Source organism: Ammospiza caudacuta, chromosome 27 (genome assembly GCF_027887145.1).
Source record: "Ammospiza caudacuta isolate bAmmCau1 chromosome 27, bAmmCau1.pri, whole genome shotgun sequence".
Classification (NCBI taxonomy): domain Eukaryota; kingdom Metazoa; phylum Chordata; class Aves; order Passeriformes; family Passerellidae; genus Ammospiza; species Ammospiza caudacuta.
In genome coordinates this window covers 5,344,205-5,365,475 of record NC_080619.1, presented here as the reverse complement: position 1 = coordinate 5,365,475, position 21,271 = coordinate 5,344,205, and the positions used below count along the sequence as shown (strand labels likewise).

The 21,271-nt window shown below is 42.8% G+C and overlaps 2 protein-coding genes across 4 annotated transcripts in view; one reads left to right on the top strand and one right to left on the bottom strand.

The window, feature by feature from the left end:
* Positions 1-5,745, bottom strand: part of IKZF3 (IKAROS family zinc finger 3) — a 29,703-nt gene extending 23,958 nt beyond the window's left edge. For 2 of the 3 annotated variants that reach the window (XM_058820497.1, XM_058820498.1), the window contains exon 1: positions 5,653-5,745. In XM_058820497.1, coding sequence (XP_058676480.1) covers positions 5,653-5,716 — 64 coding nt within the window. In that variant the 5' untranslated portion in view covers positions 5,717-5,745. The remainder of the gene's footprint in view (positions 1-5,652) is intronic. The other variant, XM_058820499.1, reaches the window with a different exon arrangement.
* A 9,541-nt stretch (positions 5,746-15,286) lies between these two features.
* ZPBP2 (zona pellucida binding protein 2) lies at positions 15,287-20,790 on the top strand. The gene is made up of 8 exons (XM_058820833.1): positions 15,287-15,368; positions 16,241-16,318; positions 16,785-16,910; positions 17,218-17,379; positions 18,104-18,322; positions 19,305-19,390; positions 19,975-20,152; positions 20,690-20,790. The coding sequence occupies exons 1-8, from the start codon at positions 15,287-15,289 to the stop codon at positions 20,788-20,790; spliced, it is 1,032 nt and encodes a 343-aa protein (XP_058676816.1).
* Positions 20,791-21,271: the final 481 nt, after the last annotated feature.

Below are 21,271 nucleotides of genomic sequence, written 5' to 3'. Positions count from 1 at the left end.
ATAACACCGCCCTGGGGCAGGCAGAGTGCCTGGGACTGTCTTGCTGAGCGAATCTCGGCTGGACAGGAGAAAGAATTTTATACATAAGAAACAATAAACAACCTTGAGACAGAGAAATGAGGAATTTTGACTCCTTCTTCGAGTGCTGGGCTGGGAAAAGAGACTTTTTAAGATTTCTCGTGGTCACTGTGAGCAGCAGAGACTCTGGAGCACCTGCAGCTCCCGGAGCCGATCCTGAGGTGGAGCTCCTGCACCAGGAGAGCAGGAGAGGAGCTGCACGCACGGCAGGTGAGCGCAGCCACACGCTGCTCCTCGGGAGTACAACCAGCCCAGCTCCCAGTTTATGAATTCCCAAAGCTCCTGCAGAGCAGAAGGAAATAAAGCCGGAACAAGAAGTGGAGAGATGCAGCGCTGAGGACACGGCAAATCCCCAGGTGAAACAGGCACTGAGCACCCGCTGCAAACTCTGCGCAGTTCAGTTAAAAGAACCATCAATTCCAATGCTCAGGGAACTATTTGTGTATTTTAGTAAAGTTTTGGCTCTTGTGGATCTGTTTCCCTTTCTCGAAACTTTTTCAGTAGCACAAACAGTGAACCTGTCCCTTCAACTCATTTTGTGCCAAGTGAACAGCCTGGTTTGGGGGCAAAATGTGACTCATCCCCATTAACTGATTTCCTTTTCACTAATCTGTATTTCCAAAAATAGATTATTTCCTACAATAACATGTCATTTGAGTTCCCAGAGCCATTTTCCGCATCTTCACTTATTTTCTGCTGGGGGGAGTGGGGAGGGATCACAACTCATCAGTCTTGGACTAGATTTTATTGCAATGCCAAAGGAATGAATATTTCTCTCACCTTTAATTTCAGGGAATTATTTTGTATGGATCCAAGATACACGTTGTAGAACAAGTGGGAAAAAATGGAATTTAAAAAGTTATGGAATGCAGGCGATCGTCTCTTGATTAACTGTGCACCCATTCTCTTTCCAGCCCTTGTTCTGTCTCAAAGCTTCCACTGGGAGTCAGGATATCTCAAAAGTAAATTCTATTTTCTAATCACTATAATGGGTTAATTAGAACGAGAAATTGCTGCACTTCCTGATTATCTGCAGGCAATCAGAGTATCCGAGTGTCTGTGTCAGTGCTGAGTGCTCAGGATAGTCCAGCTGATGTCAATCATTTACAGGCTGGGTGACACCACCGCCCCGTTGATGTCACCGAGCGTGCCTGGCAGCATTCCTGCCGCTGACGGCACAGTCTGAAGAGTTCAAACAAAGTCAAGAGGATCGTTTGTTGATAAGGAAAACGCGGCTTTCAGTCCCAGTAGAGCCCCTAGAGAAGCCTGACCCGTTCAGCACAGGCTCCTTGTTGGGTTTAACACTACAGAAATCCCCTTGCAGTGAACTTCTGCTGATGTTGTGAGATAACCCCAAGTCCCATGAGCGCCGGGGCTCGAGCTGGGCTTGGGAGATGAAATATTCTGATAAAAAACGGCACTTCCTTTCCAGGCAGATAAGTGCATGTTCTTGCAGCACCGCTGGAACCTCGCTGAGCGCCCCAGTGAGGCTCTGTCACCTCTCCTGCCTCTCTCCAGCCTTTCAACCGCCCCCCTCACACACCTCAGTGCAGCAGCAATTAACATCCATAAACCACAAATGTGCCTTTTATCTCTTTTTAGCTCACAACCATGAAAGCTCGCTGACATTCATAACACCCCAAAAGTTGTCTGCCTCAACAGCTGAGAGAATTAAGACATAATTAAACATTCGTGCTTGACTGCGACTCCCAGAGGAAGGAAAGTGGCTTTTTAAATTTAATTTTTAAATTAAAGATGTGCCAACTTTGGCCACTGAAGGTAACAGTGTTGGGGGCACATAAAGGAACAGGGGAAATCAAGAGCTTCCCCCCCCTCTCTCATTGCTTGTCTCTTTTCAGACTAGACACAGGAAGCACCATGGGAACGGTGTATTTTTATGGTTGCAGGCAAGCATACACCATGTGCACCACAGCGTGCAGCTTCCAGTCCCTTGAGGCAAGAAAAGGGGGTTTTGTTTCTTTTTTTTTTTTTTCCTTCTTCCCCATCAAGCTTTTAATTACCATTTTACTATAGCCTGCTGCCTAATTGTTTGCCTGATAGTTAGCACTGATCATCATGGCAGCCTGTTTAACAGGGGGTGGAGTAGGACAAGTTGTGTTGTTTCCATGGAATGGCATCTCACCTGTGTCAGGACTCACAGAAAAAACACCAGAAGCTGGTGTGTTTGCACAGGCTCAGAGAAGTACAAATACAAAACTGGTTGCTGGAAAAGTGGATTTTTTTCGTACCAAATGAGCTCCAGCTATGGTGTTTCAGCCCTATGCATTAATTTAGTGGTTTTATTAACTGTCTGTAAGATTTTGAAAGGATCCCAGCATCACTTTTAATATAAAAAGCTCCATCAAACCAAATCAGACAATATCTAACTTAAACAGGTCCAGCTTCTGCTCAAAGCCTCAGAATAATTCCCCACATCATACTCACAGTGTCACCCATGAATAATGCAAGAATCACAAAAAAACACAGTCCAAGAAACTGGGAGATTCCTACTCACTACGGATGGCTGACAAGACATGGAAAAACCAGCCATAATTGTGCTGGAGAAAAACATGTTACAGACATAGCAAGGCAGTGGAAAGCAGGTTATCAAAGGCCTGATCTGTCTCCATGAGTCAGTGGCCTCTTGTTCCCATGATGGCCTTCAGCAGATGGAACAAACCCCGGGGGCACGGATCGTGTGGGGGTTCAGGAGAGAAAAAGGAGAGGTTTCTATTGCAGGCTGTCATCAGCCATGAATTGGGAAGGTGGAATTGCTCACTCACAAACATGATTAACATTTATGAGAACCACATAAACATTTTTTCATTATTTCTGTTTAAATTTTATAGAAAATGAGGGGATTAGTGATCGTATCAATGTGCCAAATAAAGAAAAGGGGCTTTTTGGTTTTTATTAACCAATAGGTTTTTCAGGTGTAGGCAGGACATAATCCCTTTCCCAAAAGCCATCACCAATACTGATGATATTTCTATTCTGTGATCCTGGAGTATATTATATATTCATTTTACCAGGGTTAGTGATCCCCAAAAGATAATCCTCCCACCAGGACAGCACTGTCAAAATGTGGTTTCATTTATAGAAATCAGACAGTAGTTAGTGACCCACGAGGACTGCTCAGGGACTAACAGAGCTGCTGCTATTTTATAGAGGGCATGACATGAAAACTGAGATTATTTGTGAATTTCAGTCTCTAACAGCAACTGAACTGGTGTTGTTGGGAGGAAATTTAAGTGCACCTACTGATCGTTGCAGGGCCTGGAGTACTAACACAGCATGCTTAAATATTTAAGATTTATTGTGCTTCCGGTATCAGAATGACTGCAGAGAACAGTGTGTGAAGCACTGAAGCAAACACTATGTATATTTTATTTTGTGCCATTTCACATGGAGATGCTGGAGGTACCTTTTTTGTGCATTTGAAGCAGCTTTCTCCTTGCAGTCATGGATTTATTCCTACAGTGAGCAGCAAGGAATGGGGCACTGTGGCAGTGAAGGTTCATACTCACTTTATAATGAATGAGCTCTAATGGTAAGGGAGGCTGCTGGAGGGAAATGATGTTTTATTGATATTTATAGCATTGTCTTTGAGATGTAAATTTTCAGTGTTTGCATTCCAGAACAAATGGCAAAGAGACTTTAAGAGATCAGCAGCAATATAAAAAATGAATGGTAAAAGCTGTACTGACACAGTCTCTCACGTGTCCAAGTTGTTCCTGACTTAAATGTATGGAGAAGAGGGTGAGAAATGGTTCTGTAGGCACAGGGCAGCCAGAGAACAGGAAAAGACAACAAAAACAAATTCATGCCTGGGCACTGCATGTGAGCAATATGGACATGGCTCCTGGAAAGGGAAGGTGGGAAGAAGCTACAGCAACTCCTCTCAGGTGGTCAGTACTGGGAGATATGGGAAAGAAACCCTGTCCTGGCTTCCTGCACCCACAGCTCAGTGAGCAGGAGGAGTGAAGGGCTGGGACACTGGGAAAGCACAGGGAGAAGTGAGCCAGTGAGAGTGGAATTGGTGCAAGGGGTGGACAAACAGCTGGAGCATGGCTGTGAATATTTGATGTCCTGTGGGATCTGAGAGATCAGCTGCCTTGGTTGTAGGAAATGCTCAAGTCTTCCATATTCTATCTATTCTATTAAACTTCTGCATTTAGGGTAAGCAGAGCAGAACTCACCTGCCCAAGGCAGGCTCTACATTGCAGATATCTATAATGAGCTAATCTCAATTGTAGAGTCCTGCTAAGCAGCAGCTGCTCTGGGGACATGAAGCTTTTCATCCTAATCCAGACACCCAAATCTGGTCAGAAATCCTGTGTGATGTCTGTCCATAAAATGCCCAGAAAGGCCAGACACCAGCAGTAACAGATACTGGCACTGTAGATCCTTGAGGGAGATTCATCTCACCACTCCCTTGAGTGTTTTATGTTTGCTTGCAATTTGTTAACCAATAAAAACATTTGGTCTTTAATAATGCAAAAGTATAACCTCTGCAAAATAATCACATTAACATTAGAGGGAACAACCAAAGCTACTTACACAGCCAAAACACAGAATTCTTTAGTGATTTACTTGATTCATGTGATACAAACTCTACCTCAAACTCCCACCCAAAGCCACAGCCGTAATTTCCCTTGGCTGCTTCCCTGCCATGGGCTTGTGTCACAGAAAGGCCCTGTGACACTGGTGACACCATGTGTGCTGTGCCCAGGACACGTGCCCCACATCCTGCACCAGGCACACTCCTCACTGGCTGTGGCTGAGGCCCCTGGCACGGATCAACACTCTCAGGTCATGGGCAGGAACTGCTGTTCATGCTGAGATTTCAGTTTAGGAGATTCTACAGCACAGAAGAAACTCAACATATGTGTCATGGACACATGTAAACCCTGAGCTCTGTGCAATTGCCAAGTTTCAGCAGCTGCTGTTATCTTCTATCTATTAATGAAGAGGACCTGATGGTTTTTAAAGACAGCACATGTTAATTTACTATTTAAATTAATCCCTATGTTTTCTCTCAGACCTATAAGAAGGATATTTTCTTCATCAATAAACATGGAAAACTGACCAACCTCCCTTTCACCCCCAGTTTAAAATACAGCATTGCTGTTACAGTTTTAAATTTTACAGGTCTGAGTGGTCCTGTGAATTTGAGATAACTTGTTCTTTCTTTCAAAAAAAAAAGGAATAAATTATCAAGTTATTTTTTTAGGTATGAAAGTACTTAGCATAAATAAAAATTGCAGTCCTAACACAGGATTTGCCTATGCAAACTGCTGTTAGGAATTTGTTAGCACACACATTAGAGGCTCACCAGATGCACTTGCTCTTTTATCTTCCCATCCATATTTCACAGATCCTGTAAAACTGACCTTGCTAAAATGCACGTTAAGGTTCCTTGATGGAAAAGTGTTGCTCCTCTTTAAAATGTGTTGAAATGCTCCAAATGAATTGTATTGCTATTCCTCTTAAAGGCATGTTTTCATAGCATAATCAGATGAATAAAAAGACAAAATACAATTATTATTTATCAGAATTCCAACTCTACTTTACCTCCTGCTTCTTCATTAGACTGATTGTGTTCCTTCACATCTTCCACATTATCCATGCTTTCCATTTCCTGGGATTTGTTCAGATTACAGTCTGTCAAATCCTCTTGTTCCTCTGGAAAAAAAAAAAAAAAAAGGGCAAAAAATAATTAACTATTTATTCTCCAAGAATATTTCCAGGTGATTCCCTCAAAGAAAGCACCTGCACACTCCCAGCACTGCTGACAGTACCCACAATGTTATTTCTACAGATGCACTTTGGGGAATGATTTCACTTTCCAAAATCCTACACGAACTCTCACACACACCTGGAACACATTCTCAGCTTTTGATCAGATCCAAATATTCTGGACTTTATTCTAAATGGCAGCAGGAATAAAATCCAGTGTATCTAACTCTATCATAGGTGCTCTGACAACTGCTGTGAGCAGGGATGGAGCTCCTTGGAGCAAGGCAAAGGAATCACAGCTCCACTTTGTTCTTTTGGGCAAAATTTTAATCATTCTGGCCTTGGGCCAGAAAACTGCTCAAGCAGATGTAATCAAGGCCTCTTTGAACCCACTTGCACTTCTCTGCTTATTCCACGTGTGTATTTTTAAATATCAACATTATCATGCAGACCAGCATCCCAGAGATCCCAGCCTCTCTACTTGGAAATAAAGACACATTTTTAACTGTAGTGAAATTTATTCATGTAAAGTGTTTCAAATAAAGCCTCTTTCATTAACCTCACAGTGCAAACTAGCTCCATATTATGTGTATTTCTGTAAATTTCAAATCAATATTTCATTAAAAAACAGACAGTATTTTTTTTCAAACATTATGGGAATTTTAAAAATTTACAGTAACACTGTGAAATTGCTGGTAAATTCTTTAACCTACTGACAGCTGGATGGTAACACCTCTGATCCTTCTCAAGCTAAATATTACATTGGAGCTGAAAAGAGGCTCGACTTTTTGATTAACAAGAAAGTGAAACACTTGTCAAACTCACTCAGGAGGTTTGTTTTCATATTTTTAGAAATGCAGTCAACCAAGAGAATTGTATTATTCTTGCTTGCCTAATCAAAACTTCCAGCTTTCTCCTGAAAATATTTCCTTTCCTCCTATACAGTCCTTTTTTTCCCATTTCACTATAATTTTCCAGTATTATATTGAACTTCCATGGTTTTATTTCATCTCTAAAATTTACTTTTTTTGCCTTTAATGCCCCTCTTTATGCTTTTGACTGTTATACAGTGTCCTGGGACCCTAAAGCAGCTACAATTCATGTATTTTTCTCAATTTAAATATAAAATTGTCAAGAGAGAGTGGAAGAACACAACTGAACAGCACAATACCTGCAGCTACAGGCTGTTCCTGAGGGTTACTGAGGTCCATCCCGGGCTGTGAATCTGCAAAAGACAGAAAAGCAGCCTGAGCTGTCTAATATTTAAAACAGTTCACAACACACTTGTTACAATCTTATAAATTCCCGTTTTCTCAGCTGAAAGTAAAATTGAAAAAGAAAACCTTTCAAAGAAATAAAAAACAAATTAGTATCATGCTTCACTTCTTTATATCCTGAGCACCGGCCTGTGCCCAGAAAAGGGATTAAGTATGATTTTCTAACTTCAAAAATTACAGAACAGAGTACCTTAAGCTTTCAATTTACTCATTGAGTACCCTGTGAACACAGTGCAGCCATAGTAACTCTGTGGCAAGTTAAATTCTCTAAAGCACAAAGATATTTTTACATTCTTTTTCCAACACAAAGGGAAACCCCCATTATCTTCACCAGATCTACTTGGTTTTCATGGGAATGCGAGTCTAATTCCCACTGAGAAATTCCAAAAGGGATCAAATGCTAGGAATTTTAAACATTTTTCAGCCAAATGAATACCCGTGCAGCCTGGTTTCCCAGCGTGCTGGGGGCTCAAGAGAGCTCTGAGCCAGCACAAGCTGCAGGTATTCCCATTGCCCAGTGTCCAAAATTCAGTTCTTGATTTAAATTGGAGGCACAGACCTGAACTGTCCCATTATTTCTTAACTCCAGTCCTCCCTGCCTTGAGATTTCATTGCTTGGATGTTGAATTTTTAACACAGACACAGTTACCTGCTTCCTTCCTCCTTTCTTTCCTGTAGCTTTTTCCCCCTCTTTATTTTTTTACATGCCATAACATCTTTTATCAGCTTTGAACCTTAAAAAATAATAGTTTCTGGACCAGGAAAATTTCTTCCTGGCAGTTACATAACAGAAACACCCAGGCAGCGGGCATGAGGTGTTAACCACGGGTGACATTTACCCCATAATTATCTGTCTTTACCTCCTCTGCACATGGAACTTTTTTGTGGTCTCTGCAACGTTAAAATATAAAGCTCTGGTAACTCTCCAGCAAGGCAGCATGGTATCAGAAGAGGGACCCCAAAAAAACTGCATGAATAGAGGGGGGGGATAATGTGTGCAACAAAATAGAGGCCTTGCATCATAAAGATAGTCACAGAATTAAATGACAAGAAGTTCAGCTATTTATTGAATTGATATTTTGCAGTAAGTAAGACAGATCAAGGAACTGTGTGGTTATAGCCCTTAATTTCTCATTTTCATTCTATAATGCCAGGAAAATTGAGGTACAAAGAAGCAGATGGACTAATTTATACAGCAAATAATGGTGAGAAAACATCAGTAAATTCTGGGAAAATGAACAAAATTTTTTTAAATATTGATTATAACTTTACATTGCAATAAGTTGCTCAGAGAAGCTGTGGCTGCCCCATCCCTGGAAGTGCTCAGTGCCAGGCTGGATGGGACTTGGAGCAGCCTGGGAGAGTGTAAAGTGTCCCTGCCCATGGCAGAGGGTGGAACTGGATGAACTTTAATGTTCTTCCATCCCAAAACTGTGATTCCATGAATAGAGATACATAAATTGCACAAACCCTTGTAATTCTGCACTTAATTAAATGAAATCTCCCTTATTCTGCAACATTTGATTTTAGTTTTAATTGCATTCAGAATCCCTGCACAGTTGCTCCATTTGGGTCAAAGCCCCAGGATGAAACCCCAAGGTGCTGTTGAAACCTTGGCAGCAATTCTGCATTTCCCTGAGCTCCAAGGTGGTCATGGAAGAAAGATCTAGAACCTCCACATGACTGCTTGAATTCCAATAATTCTACATATATTCCCGGGTAACTCTACATTTTTATATATTATTGGATTCCTCAGGTTTCCCTGGAAGTGCAGGACAACTTTCTGGAGAACAGCATTGCCTGAAGCCCACGAGAGCCAAGCAGGACCTGCTCAGCCTCCTCAAACCCTCATCTCCTCCCTGCTGAGATGGAGTCTGTGAATTCATTCATATTTTGTTGAACACGAGGTTTTCATGCCCATAATGGCTGCCGGGCAGGATAACCCTTCAGAAGAGATAAGAGCAATGACACACCATAGAATGTTTCTCTTCTTGCTTGAGAAACATCCTGGTCTTTGTCTCACTTTCAAGCCTTCAACCTCCCCTCACCAGCACCTGGTTTCTTTACAGCATTGGTTTCCAGCAGCTTCTTAAAGCCTTAGTGGTCCCTTCATATTTAACCTCAAGTCTCTTTCCTATCCTAAACCAAATCCTTCATGGTGACAGGACAACATGTGGGTAAATTCCACCCCTGATTCTGCACCAATAAAGTTATTTTTCTACCAAATGTTCAGAAAAACACAAGGCAGGAAATCACTTACAGAACACGTTTGTCTTCCCAAGCTTCAAAGAGCTCCAGGGGCTGGGGTGCATGGGAAGAGGATGCTGTTCTCTGTGTGCTGCAGCTGAGGCACAATGTGCATTTACAAAGCAGAAGTAAAATTCATGTGCTTTCGAAACCAATCCTTGGCCATCCTGTGTTCTACACCCATAGGCAAAGGGAGCCAAAATATTCAAATAGCTTGCTAAAAAAGTGCTGTGGTATTTTAGTATGCATCACTATTCATATTTTATCCTGGTATTTGACCAGAACAGCCAACCAGAAATTTAACCCCCCTAAAATGGATATTTTTCAAATCACTGATGACCCTGATTCCTTTCTGTCCTTAATGCAGAATGGGAGGTATATTTTGGATTATTACAATTTCATCTGTTTGTCCCCAAAATGAAACCAGAATGCTGTCTTTTTCCTGCAGGCTGCACTTTTCAGCTCAACAGCACAGGGAAGGAGACACCTTTGAAAGTCCCATCTGCTCTTAGTCCTTCCATCACAGTAGATGAAGCAGAAACAGAGTTTCCTTGTCTGAAGTCAGTACTTTTGCTATGTACACCCCTCAACCTCTTCCACTTCAACAAGTTTTTCACCTTCAATCCACACTGGGCCATTAAGGAGAGAAATTCTAGCTGATGTCTCCACTGAATGTACTTCTTCATCATCCACAGCCCCCATGGCTTTCTGAAGAAGGCACTTGGGCCAAGAATACTCTTTGTGGGGTCTCTGATACTTTGCTGCTCTTAAGCACCATGCAGTTTGTGAAATGTCACAGGTATTTTAAGTGCACATGTCATTTGGGAAAAAATCCTGATCAGCACTGGTATTATACACTGATCAGCAGAGTATAATTAGGGATATTTTTCTCATATTGGTGCATACGACCTTCTAAACCCAGCAGAATAATTCAGTGATTCAATATAGGATTTTCTGAATCATAGAATGTCCTGAGTTGGAAAAGTCCCACTAAGATCATCAAGATCCAACCTGTTGATCCAAGCCCAGAGCCTGGAGGTGACAGCTCCAGCTGGACAGTTCTTTTGGTAATCACAAAACCAAATCATTCATGGAGAAATACAATCAAGTTAAAGACAAATTTTGGTTCAAACACCCACCCTGGCCAGGGCCTGTCTGCTGCTCTGAGACCCTACCAAACCTCCACACACTGGGTGTGGAAAATTCAAGTCAGCCGTGCTGTCCCTCTGTCCTCAGGGCACGGAGATTTGTCAAAGACCCACGGAAACACCCCTGAAAGTTACTGTACCCAAGGATAACACATTACAACACTAACTTCATCCCCAGTCCAGCACTCTCAGGCACATTTATGGATCCTCATCATCCTCAAGTACACACCCAAAACCTGAAGGAACATTTCCATGTTCACTTTGAGCGCACAAGAAATAAGAATACCAAAGAAAGGATTTCTTAGATAACCTCAGATATAGTGAAACCCTGTTATTTTCTAATTGCAGACTATTCCAACACACCTCACAAAGTTTTCCTCCCAAAAAGACAGCGATCCCAACTCGATCAAGAAAATGAAGCTGCATTTTTAGGTGGCAAAGTGCCCCCAAACCCATTCTTTCAAATCATTAGTTACTTCTCTCCAACAGCAACATTCTCAATTCAGTCAGATTCAATGATTGACTATTTACAGGAAAATAGTTTAAAAGCCTTCAGCAAAGGAAAATGCATTTTTAAATAGGCATCTGCAGCTAACTTAAAATAACCAAAAGCCTCAAGTCTTTGAGACAGGACAGAATTTAAACTGAAGACCTTAAAGTACTGAAGTAAGAATCTCCACCTTTGAAACAAGAAACCAAGTGATGCTTTGCAAAGCTTCTTTGCCAGGATTGTTAAAAACACCAGAAACACTGCTTTTCAATGACAGGTAATTATTCCAGAGCCCAATATTAACTCCCAGATCGGTTTTGGCCGACCCTGAATATTATGGGCATGTTTTACAGGTGAGAAGAAAGAAGACATCCTTGAATTCGTTAAACCTCAGAATAAGAACAGCAGATAAAGCACGCTCTAAACCCTGGCTTTATCACGCGCTTTGTGATATCTCCGAAATTAAACAGAGAGGGGGCAAAAAGCCCCGTTCGTTTCCCGTTTAATTGCTACACGCGACTCAATTTCTTTTCCAGAGCCTGCGAATTGTTTGCAGCGAGAAGCGGCTGAAAGCCCTGGGGCGATGGAGCCGCTGCGAGCCCCGGCGGGACAGAGGGTCCAGGGGGAAGAGCGGGGTCGTTTCTCACCTTCCATGCTCCGTTCGCGGCTCCCTGCTCCACCTGCCCGCCCGGGCTCGGGACTGCCAGCGGAGCGCACCGGCCTCGCCTCCCGCCCGTCACCGTGACATCCGGCGGGGCGCTCGGCGGGCGGAGAGCGGCGCCGGGCGGCGGCGAGAGGAGCGCACCCGGTCCCGGTGCCGGCTCCGGTCCCGCCTGCCTCCGAGGCGCTGCTGGTGCCGCTCGCAGGGGACCCTCGCCCCTCAGGAAGGGCGAGGGGGTTGGAGATTGGGGGAACCCCCCCTCACTTTCATCCCCAGAATGGGCACACCTCGGATTGTGTGTTAAAGTTATGGCTGAGATAATAGTAAAGAGAACTTAGGTTGAGAAAGAAAACAGCGTTGCTATTTAGCAGAAAATCAAAGTAGATAGTTCTTCAATAAAATGGAACAAATATGAATTTCGAAGTCATCTAGTACAGACTCCAAAAATGAAGTTCATTCCACACTGGGCCTGAACAGGGCTTTGAGTATAGGGGGTAGCAGCAGGTGACATTCAGGGGTCACTCCAGGCCCAAAAGCAGTTAATGAAGTGAGCAGTGAAATCGGGATCTGAGCTCATCACTTGGATCTAAACCCAAAGGCAGCAAGCAGAAATTATCATAGATCAGGAGCAGGATAACAACATGGAAACATGATTCTCCTACTCACTTCCTGTGTGGTGCCAACGGCTGCTTCTTACACTCGTGCTTTTCCATTGCTTGGAAAAAGATTCTAGAAATAAAATGTTAAAAAAAAAAAAAAAAAAAAAAAGTGGGATAATCAAGCAATTCTTGGCTATTCCTAATCTCTGTAGCCCCTTTCCAGAATAATTTGTTAATTAGGCAGGTTTCCTGGTTCTACAAATTTTACTGACTGCTGTGCAGCAATCAGAAACCTCTGGTTTCCATCCCAGAATTATCCACAGCCATTTTCTCTTACTGCCAGATTTGTTCTCTGATTTAAATCCTTACTTTCCCTCATGTTTGCCCTCAGAGAAACAATTGTATCTTCATTCTGTTTTTATTTTAAGTGCACAAATCAAACAAGCCTGGTTTTCCCAGCCAATAAAAACATCCTTGTGCTAATTGTGACCCTCCTTAGTGTGATCCCACCTTTGGATCACTCACCTGAAAGATCAGAGACAAAAATTGTGGTCTGCAGGCTCTCCAGAGCCCTGCAACAGCTCCTTTACCTGACTCTGCACTCCTGGAAATCTCTACATATTTCCTAGGATAAAATATTCAGCTTTTTAATGTCTACTCACTCCATGATCAAGTTTACAACTGCAGATTTTTGTCCTCTTCTATCATTTCCTACTGATACTCTATTGACCAGAAAAACCCCCACCAAAACAAAACAAAACCAAAAAATAACCCAAATCAAACCCCGGTAATCCAGGTTTTAAACACAAATATAAATACCTGAATTCACGTTTTGTCCTATTAAATCCTCCCTGCAACACTTCCTGTTCTTAAAAATAACCCATTCTCCTTCTCCCCCCCACCAAAATTTTTTTTAAAAGCTTACAAATCTATAATGAAAATTTACCAGTCTAGGAGTTAGAAATATTATAGTTTTGAAAATAAATGGTTCATTTGGCTAAAGACACTGACTGTGAGTTTATAAAGAACCAAAACTGCAGCCAAAGCTTTATAGTAGAGCTACTATTTCATAATAATTAGCAATCTGGGGACTGATGGGCTGTGCAGGACCTGAAAGGAGCTATAAACATCCTTAGGAGCTGAGGCTGCTGAAATATGACTCGTTTGTAGCAGACACGTTACAAACTGAATCATTCTGCCTGCACAGTGTCAGCATGAAATGTTCACTTTGACTAAAACTGAAAACATTCAGCACATGGGAACGTGGATTGTCTGAGGTGGTCCCAGTTCTGACCTGCTCAGCAGCTCAAGGACATTAAAAATGAAAACCCTGACACAGTTCTTAGACTTTAACTGACCACTTGAGTTAATGTGTTGGTCTAAGGAAGAAGAAACTTGAGTAGAACTGTTTTCCATCAATAACTTGATACCTCCTTTTTCACGCTTTTATTTTTGCATTTTTACCAATTTTTTTCTTTTCTTTATTAAAGGAAACTCATAACTTAGGTGCTGTTTTTACATAGAAGCATCAAAACTTTCACAGCTCTCTGTAAAAATAACTCTTATTCCCATGTTGGTTGTTCCATATTTGTTATGCAAATGCTGTGACATCATTTTTGGACACTAGCATGGTCTGGAGTGATAAATATGACCTAGGTAGGTAGAATAAATACTATTTTGCTAATTTCCAGAGGCTTGGCCACCGTTTGAGTGTCTCGGAGTGAGCAGGACAGTCAAATGCGAGGACCCTCCGTGCCCTGTCAGCGGATTCTGGAGTGTTTTTGTATCACCCGCTCTAGAAACAAAATAGTTACATGTTTAAAAGTTTCAAAGACATTGCAAGTTTTCCAAAACATGTAACTGAGTTGAAAGTCACTTGCAGCGATACTGTGGCATTTGGGTTCATTTTTAAGCCAACACTATTCGCCCAGCGCTTACTTTCAGTCACAAGGGGCAGAATCATGGAATCCTAAAGGAGTTTGGGTTGGAAGGGATTTTAAAATTTAAAAATCACCCAGCTCCACCCTGCCATGGCAGGGTTACCTACCACTATCCCAGGTTGCTCCAAGCCCTTTCCAACCTGGCCTTGGACATTTCCAAGGACAACTTCCCTGGTAAATCCATTCCAGGGTCTCACCACCCTCACAGAGCAGATTTTCTTCACAATATCCAATTTGAATCTCCCCATTTTAGTTGAAGCCGTTCCCCTTGTCCTATCTCTTCAGACCCTTGTCCAAAATCCCTTTCCAGCTCTCTTGGAGCCCTTTTGGGTGCTGAAAGGGATGGGTTTTTTTACTTTTCAGTGGAAAAATATGTGTCCTGTAATGACTTTCTACAGAAACCTGCAGCTGGAGAACACCCAGTACTCACAGCCCCTCAGGAGGAAAAGCCACAGGATGTGCCCAGCTCTTACTTTCAGTCTTTCTCACAGCAAGTGACAGAAACACAGAGTGGTTTTGTTTGAAAGGGACTTAAAGCCCATCCAGTCCCCCCCCTCTCCTCCTCCATGGGCAGGGACACCTTCCACAGCCCAGGGCAGGTTGAGCGCTGACAGACCAAGCCATGATGGAGCCTCTTCCCCCCCTTGTCCCTCTGTACTTCCCTCTCCTTGTCCCACAGCAGGAAAAACCACTTTAGAGTCAAAAACACAGCTCACTGCGCACTGTGGAGGAGCGATGTGGGGCTGAAGGGTGACAACGGACGCGGGAGGGGTTGGCCGGGGCCGTCCTTCGCTGCCAAGCGCCTCAGGGGCCTGAAAGCGAGAAAACATCAAAAAAACCTCCCCAAAACTAAATAATCTTTAAAAATCTCAGTGAAATGCTGGCGAGGATGTTTTTTAAACCGTATCAAAAGCACGGGGCGTGGGCGAGGGAGCGGAGAAGGAGCGAGGGACCCCGGCGGGGACACCCCACCCTTCCCGCCCTCAGCCCTGAGGGGAGGAAAAAGGGCGGGAAGCGCCGAGCGCGCGCGGGGCTGGAGGCGGGGGGAGGGGGGGCCGTTAGCGCCCCCTCGCGCCCGGCGCGGCCGTTGTGAGGGGCGGCGGGAGGATGGCGGGGGGCGGCGGGCGTCCCCGCTGCCCCCCGGGCGTTCTCCTCGGCGTGGCGGCCGTGGTGGTGGCGGCAGGATGGGGTGAGAGGGACTAGGGGCGGGGAAGAAGCTGTGGGGATGTGTTGGTGTGAGGCTGGTCCGCTCAGGGAGTGGAAGAGGGGGTGGGAGCGCGTCAGGTGAGCTGGGGGGGTCCCCATAGAATATTCCCTCAGAGGGGCAGATTGAGGCCCCTCAAGAGGCAACAGAGTGAGCAGCTCCAGCGACATCCCATTGGTGGGTGCCTCTCCACTGTGAGGGACAAATGTCCCCAAAACACCTTCCCTCTGAGGGACAAATATCCCCAAAAAACCTTCCCTCAGAGTGGGAGATGAAGCCCATCAGGAGGGGAGAGGTGGGCTCCATTAACATCCCATTGGTGGATACTGCTCCACTGTGAGGGACAAATGTCCCCAAAAACCTTCCCTCTGAGGGACAAATGTCCCTCCAAAACCTTCCCTCAGAGCGGGAAATGAAGCCCCTCAGGAGGGGACAGAGTGAGCTCCAGCATCACCCCATTGGTGGGTGCCTCTCCACTGTGAGGGGACAAATGTCCCTAAAAAACCTTCCCTCTGAGGGACAAAAGTCCCCAAAACCCTTCCCTCTGAGGATCAAATGTCCCCCAAAAACCTTCCCTCAGAGTGGGAGATGAAGCCCCTTAAAAGGGGTTGCCATAGGTTCCAGACACCCCACTGTCCCCCAGGCTCAACCCTGGGACACAACAGTCAAGCAGGACCACCCCAGTGTGTCCATGGCCTGAAAAAAAAAAACCTTATTTTCAATAATTTCCACCTCTTCTGGGGATTCTTGTCACAAAAACCTTCATAACAAAATGTGCCAAAAGCCAGGGTGCAATAAAGGATTAACAATCACACATTTAGATTGATCCCCAATATTCCAATTCCTTTTCCCTGCAGTGAGAGCAGAACTGAAGGAAGAGCAATCTATTGATTTAATTGGAAAGAATGAAGTTTATGGTGACATCAGGCATGAAGGTAAACTTGTCATTTTTTCCTATCTAGATTTAATTTTTACTAGAATTTGTAGTTTCAAGCACAGGGACCATTATGTAGCACCAGGATACATGGAACATTTTATGTGTAGGAACAAGAGAAAGGGTGATGAGGATGGAAATATATTTTGTCCTATAGTGCTGCTGGAAGCACTGATGAAAATTTAACATCTAAAAGAGGGTTTCACTGAAAATCTGGTGCTTTTTTAATGCCTGTACCACAGTTTGTGTGTGGGACACAAGTGTCTCCCTCTAACAGTCAGCACCAGCCACACTGTGGACAGTTCCAGGATATTAATTAAGAACAAATGGAGATTAATCTTTAATATCACACTTGGCAAGTCCAAAACTGAAAAATACACTTTAGACACAATTTTCAATTAGATTTTTTTTTTTGTGATTCATTAAATGTCAGCATTTTACATAATTTACCTGATTCTTTGTTGCAGTGAATGTGTATGTTAAGGTGTTTGCAAACAGCCCATTCCTGGTCTGTATGGATTTGGCTCTTTCTCAAGAAAGAATAATAGATCCCAACTATTTGTGGACGGGTCCAGATGGAAGAGTTTTACAAGGTTAGCTCAGACTAAAAATATCACATATTCATCTTCTTTCTATTCACACCCCCCAGTGGTTTCTTAGCCCTTTGCCAAATATTTCCACAAGTTCTGACATTAAATTCCATTTCCCTTCTCCCTCTAAAAGTTACAAATACTTTTGCTAAAAAGGAAATTTGTAGTAAATCCTAAAACTCATAAATTTTAGATCATTTCAAGCTAACTTGAACCAGCATCACTATGCACAGGAGCAAGATTTCATCTTCAAATATTCTAAATGCATCAAAAATTGGACATTTCTGGTAATGCAACATTTCTATTTTAGGGCAAAGCTATGTGAATCTGACAGAGACAGGGAAGCTGATGGTGATGGGTTTCATGGTGCCAATGTCTGGTGCCTACACTTGCACTCTCTCCCACAAAGTCATCGAAACCACAACACAGGAAGAAACAGAAATGGTTGAGGCCTATAAATTCATGGTTTATGGTAAGATTGCTAAGTTAGGAGTAAGCACATTGGTGGGTTTGTGAGCTCTGTGTTTATTGCAAGGCTTGATTAAAAAAAATACCAAAATAATTAAAATTTTATCCCAGAATAGAATTTTTTTTTAATTTATAGACATATATGCACCTTTTCATGATTTTGGGAAAAAGTTTAATATTCATGTTCCCAAGGATATATGGCAATAAAATAATCTCTACCCTTAGGTATGGAATTAACTGCAAGAATTCCAGAGTTATCTGAGATCTGCACTCCAGCCCCTCCTGTCTCTTGTAACCACTCTTCACCAACATCACTTCCCACTTACAACACAACAACCCAAAAAATGCTTGAGAAACACTAATTTAAAAATAATAATAAAATTACTCCTACACCATAATTGCATAGAATTGGCACCAATCTGTTTCAGACACACAGCTTTGCTGGCAGGCTGGTTCTGTGCCATTTTACCTCCTTTTTTTGTTTGTTTTTATTATTTGGTACAGAGTCTCTATTAAGTACACAAATTCCTGTATACTTCAAACTAAAATATCTCTTACTATTGAGTCAGTTCTGTCAAGGACAAACATGTTATGACACAATTAATGACAATGCTTTATTTATTTATTTACTATTGAATAAAAGCCCATATTTCAGATACTAAAAGTGATAATCTAAGATTCAATCTGTGATTACACCCCAGATTCACACCCAAGCCATTTCCTCCCAGCCTACAGGGAAGCTGACCATGCCTATCAGGTGTCTGTTCGCTTCAGCACAACGAGCTGCGGGCTGAAAAACAACGACTTGTTCATCAACATATTAAAAAAAATCCTCAACAGCAGCATCTCCCACCTGACCTGCCACATCACAGGGTCATCCTACAAGTGCCACTCTATCAGGACACCAAAGGACGGCCTCCAGTATGAGCTGTTTGTTAATTTTCTAGGTAATTTCAGGGCTTGTTTGGAAGGGATTGTTTATTGTTGTGAGCAACTTGTGAGTGCCACAAACAATGTCTGAAAAACAGCAAAGTCAAAAGGCACCTCTGAAAGTTGTTCCGGGTTTGATTTTTTTTTTTTTTTTTTTTGGAGTCCCTGTATTTTTTGTTGTTGCCCACAGATGGAGCTAAAACGCAGTTTTAATGTTAAATTTAGCGTTCAACTTTTTGCAATCCTAGCGAGACCAGTGATTATCTAAGTTAGAGAGGATTGTCAGAAGGAGACAGCCCATAATATGTTCTAATGTCACTGTCATATTTAGATTTTCAGGATTTGATTTTTATTAAGTCTGGGAGCACTCTGGTTTTAGGATCACAGAATGATTTGGGTAGGAAGGGACCTTGAAGCTCATTCAGTTCCTCCCTGCCATAGGCAAGGCACCTTCCACTGGACCAGCTGGAAAGTCCCATCCAGCCCAGCCTTGAATTTTTTGCTTGATTTTAGGAAACTGCACAGAGCTAAAGCAAGAGCCTCACAGCTCCCTCATGGCAATACTGAGGTGGTTTCACTTCACAGAAAGTTAAATCAGCTGATGCTGCCTTGAGTTAGAGGTGGTTTATCACTGAGAGAAGGAAATTATTCTTCAATTCTCTGACCACGTTCACTCCTGTATCTGTTCTCTCCACACACTAAGAGAAACCATCCAACAGGTTATGGAACAGTTTTGTGGATATTTTTTCCTATGTGAAGTAAAGAAACTTTCATGACCCAAAGATTTTTAATTTTACATAAAACTTCAGCCCTTTTAGGACACTGATGTTGCTGTGTGAGACATTCATTCCATTCTCTCAGCTCAGTGTATTTCCCCCCAATTTTATATTGATTGACCTCTGACTCCTACTAAACAAAGCAAGGAACTGGATAGAAACCACAAGGACCTAATCTACCATTTTTCCCCTTTTTCATGGATCTTTTTTCCTCCATCCACAGTCAATCCATTTGCACCAGGATGGGAAGAAGTTTGCCAGGAGTTTCCTTATGATTGTGAAGATGTGACAAACAAGAGAGTCCGACAGGTTCTGTGTCAGTCACCTCTTGTCCTCTCTGCCTCTTTAACACCCCTCTCTGTCTTAGCTCCTGCAGTTATGGCTGCTAGTAATCCATCTTTACCCAGATTTTGTGGGATTAATATTGTAACTGATGATTCATGGATTTAAAATAATTCCATTCAGGAAGAAAAATGGGTTTAGAAGTCAAATTGATACAAATAGCTTTAAAAAAAACAGTTAAAACATCAGGCTCATTACTTGCTTTGTATTTGCTTCTAATAATAAAGAAGGATAAACATTATTATTTATATTGAGCCTCCAGTCCTCTAAATGAAATTTTTGATTTATGATTTGGTCAATGGAATGCAATTTAAAGTAAGTCTACTGTAGCAATTTCTAAAATCTGTTCTCTCTGCCTTCTAAATATTAAATCCTGGGATCAGCTCACATGCTAGGTCTGAATCCAGGCCCCTTTGAAGCCAAGGAACACTCCCAGTTAAGGTGACAAGTCAGTGTGTGGAAATCAGGACTAGAAAATATCTCCTTTTATTTTTAAATCAACAAAAATCAACTAACTATGCTTTTATTCCCCCAATATTTTTACATTTTAGGCAGCAGAGCTGATTGGGAAGTTTTTCCATCAGATAAAGCACGTTTTGAAGTCTGAGTTTCAGGCTGTTCCTACAATCCAGTATGTGGACAACAGCTTCTCCATGACTCCCATCGACAGCTGTCGGCCAGGTTTTGGGAGAAACCACCACACCCACCAGAACTGTGCCAGCTGCTGTGGTAAATATCAAATCCATCCTTTTAAATATAGCTCATTGATTTAAATATAGCTGATTAGAGCTGGGCACAGAGCTCTGGGGAGGATTAGGGAAATATTGGGGTCAAAAGCAGGGATATTTCTGTTCATCCTTTGGGAGGATATTCACATTATAGTTATAAAGTAATGATAGGAAATGAGCCAGTGGAGCATGTCAGTGCATTCACAGGTGTAATTGCATTTCCAAGCAAAGTAGAAGTAGTGCAGTGGGTTTTTTCCTTCCAGGTGTCACTGGTGAGTGACAATCCTCAGGATCCAGAGCCCATAAGAAACAATTCCCCTCATGGAAGTTCTGCTAGAAAATTCTCTGCTGATTTTTCAAGTTCTTTTGTAGCACCTGCTGCAGGATGTGGAGTTGGGGGAGGATTTAGCCAGAGGCTCAGGGAGCTCTGGAAAGGTTGGAGCTCCCACAGGGCACTGGGAAGGCTCACAGGGATGTCTGGTGGTCCCCCTAAAATGGGGGGAAAGTGGCTGGAACCCCAACTCTGTTCTCTTCACAGTGGTTTGTGCTCCTGGAACTTACAGTCCCAACAATGAGGTGACGTGTCAGACCTGTGCCAGGCCTGAAGCCAGTACGTATGGAGCAAAATCCTGTCATTAAACTGGCACAGACTGGAAAGCCAAAGAGCAGCTGTGAAAGAATTCTTGGTGTTGTGGTGTTCTTTTTATTTTAGCTGCCAATCCTGGAATCCTCCATTCCCTTTGGAACAAAACATCCTCATTCATACACCCCTAGGTTTTCCGGTGTTCAGGGACCCCTTAGACTGGAAAAAGCACTGCTTAAAACACAGTGTTCATGCAAGGAAAACTAATTAAATGGGAAAAAAAGGAAGTTTGTCACGTGGCTTAGTGCAGAGTCTGTTACTTGGTGGTGACACCAGACACGCCACAGCTTTGTGCTGCTCAGAGAACACAAAGGAGCTGCAAACAATTCCAGGCAGGATGGCAGGTGGCTGTGGTGGAGTTATGTGCCAGACTGGCATATGCCAAAATCTCTGTGAGGAATTTCTAACAGATATTAACAGAAGTATTTGATCTTTGATATTTAAAAGCATTATGTTCCCCCCTGCTCTTTTTTTTTC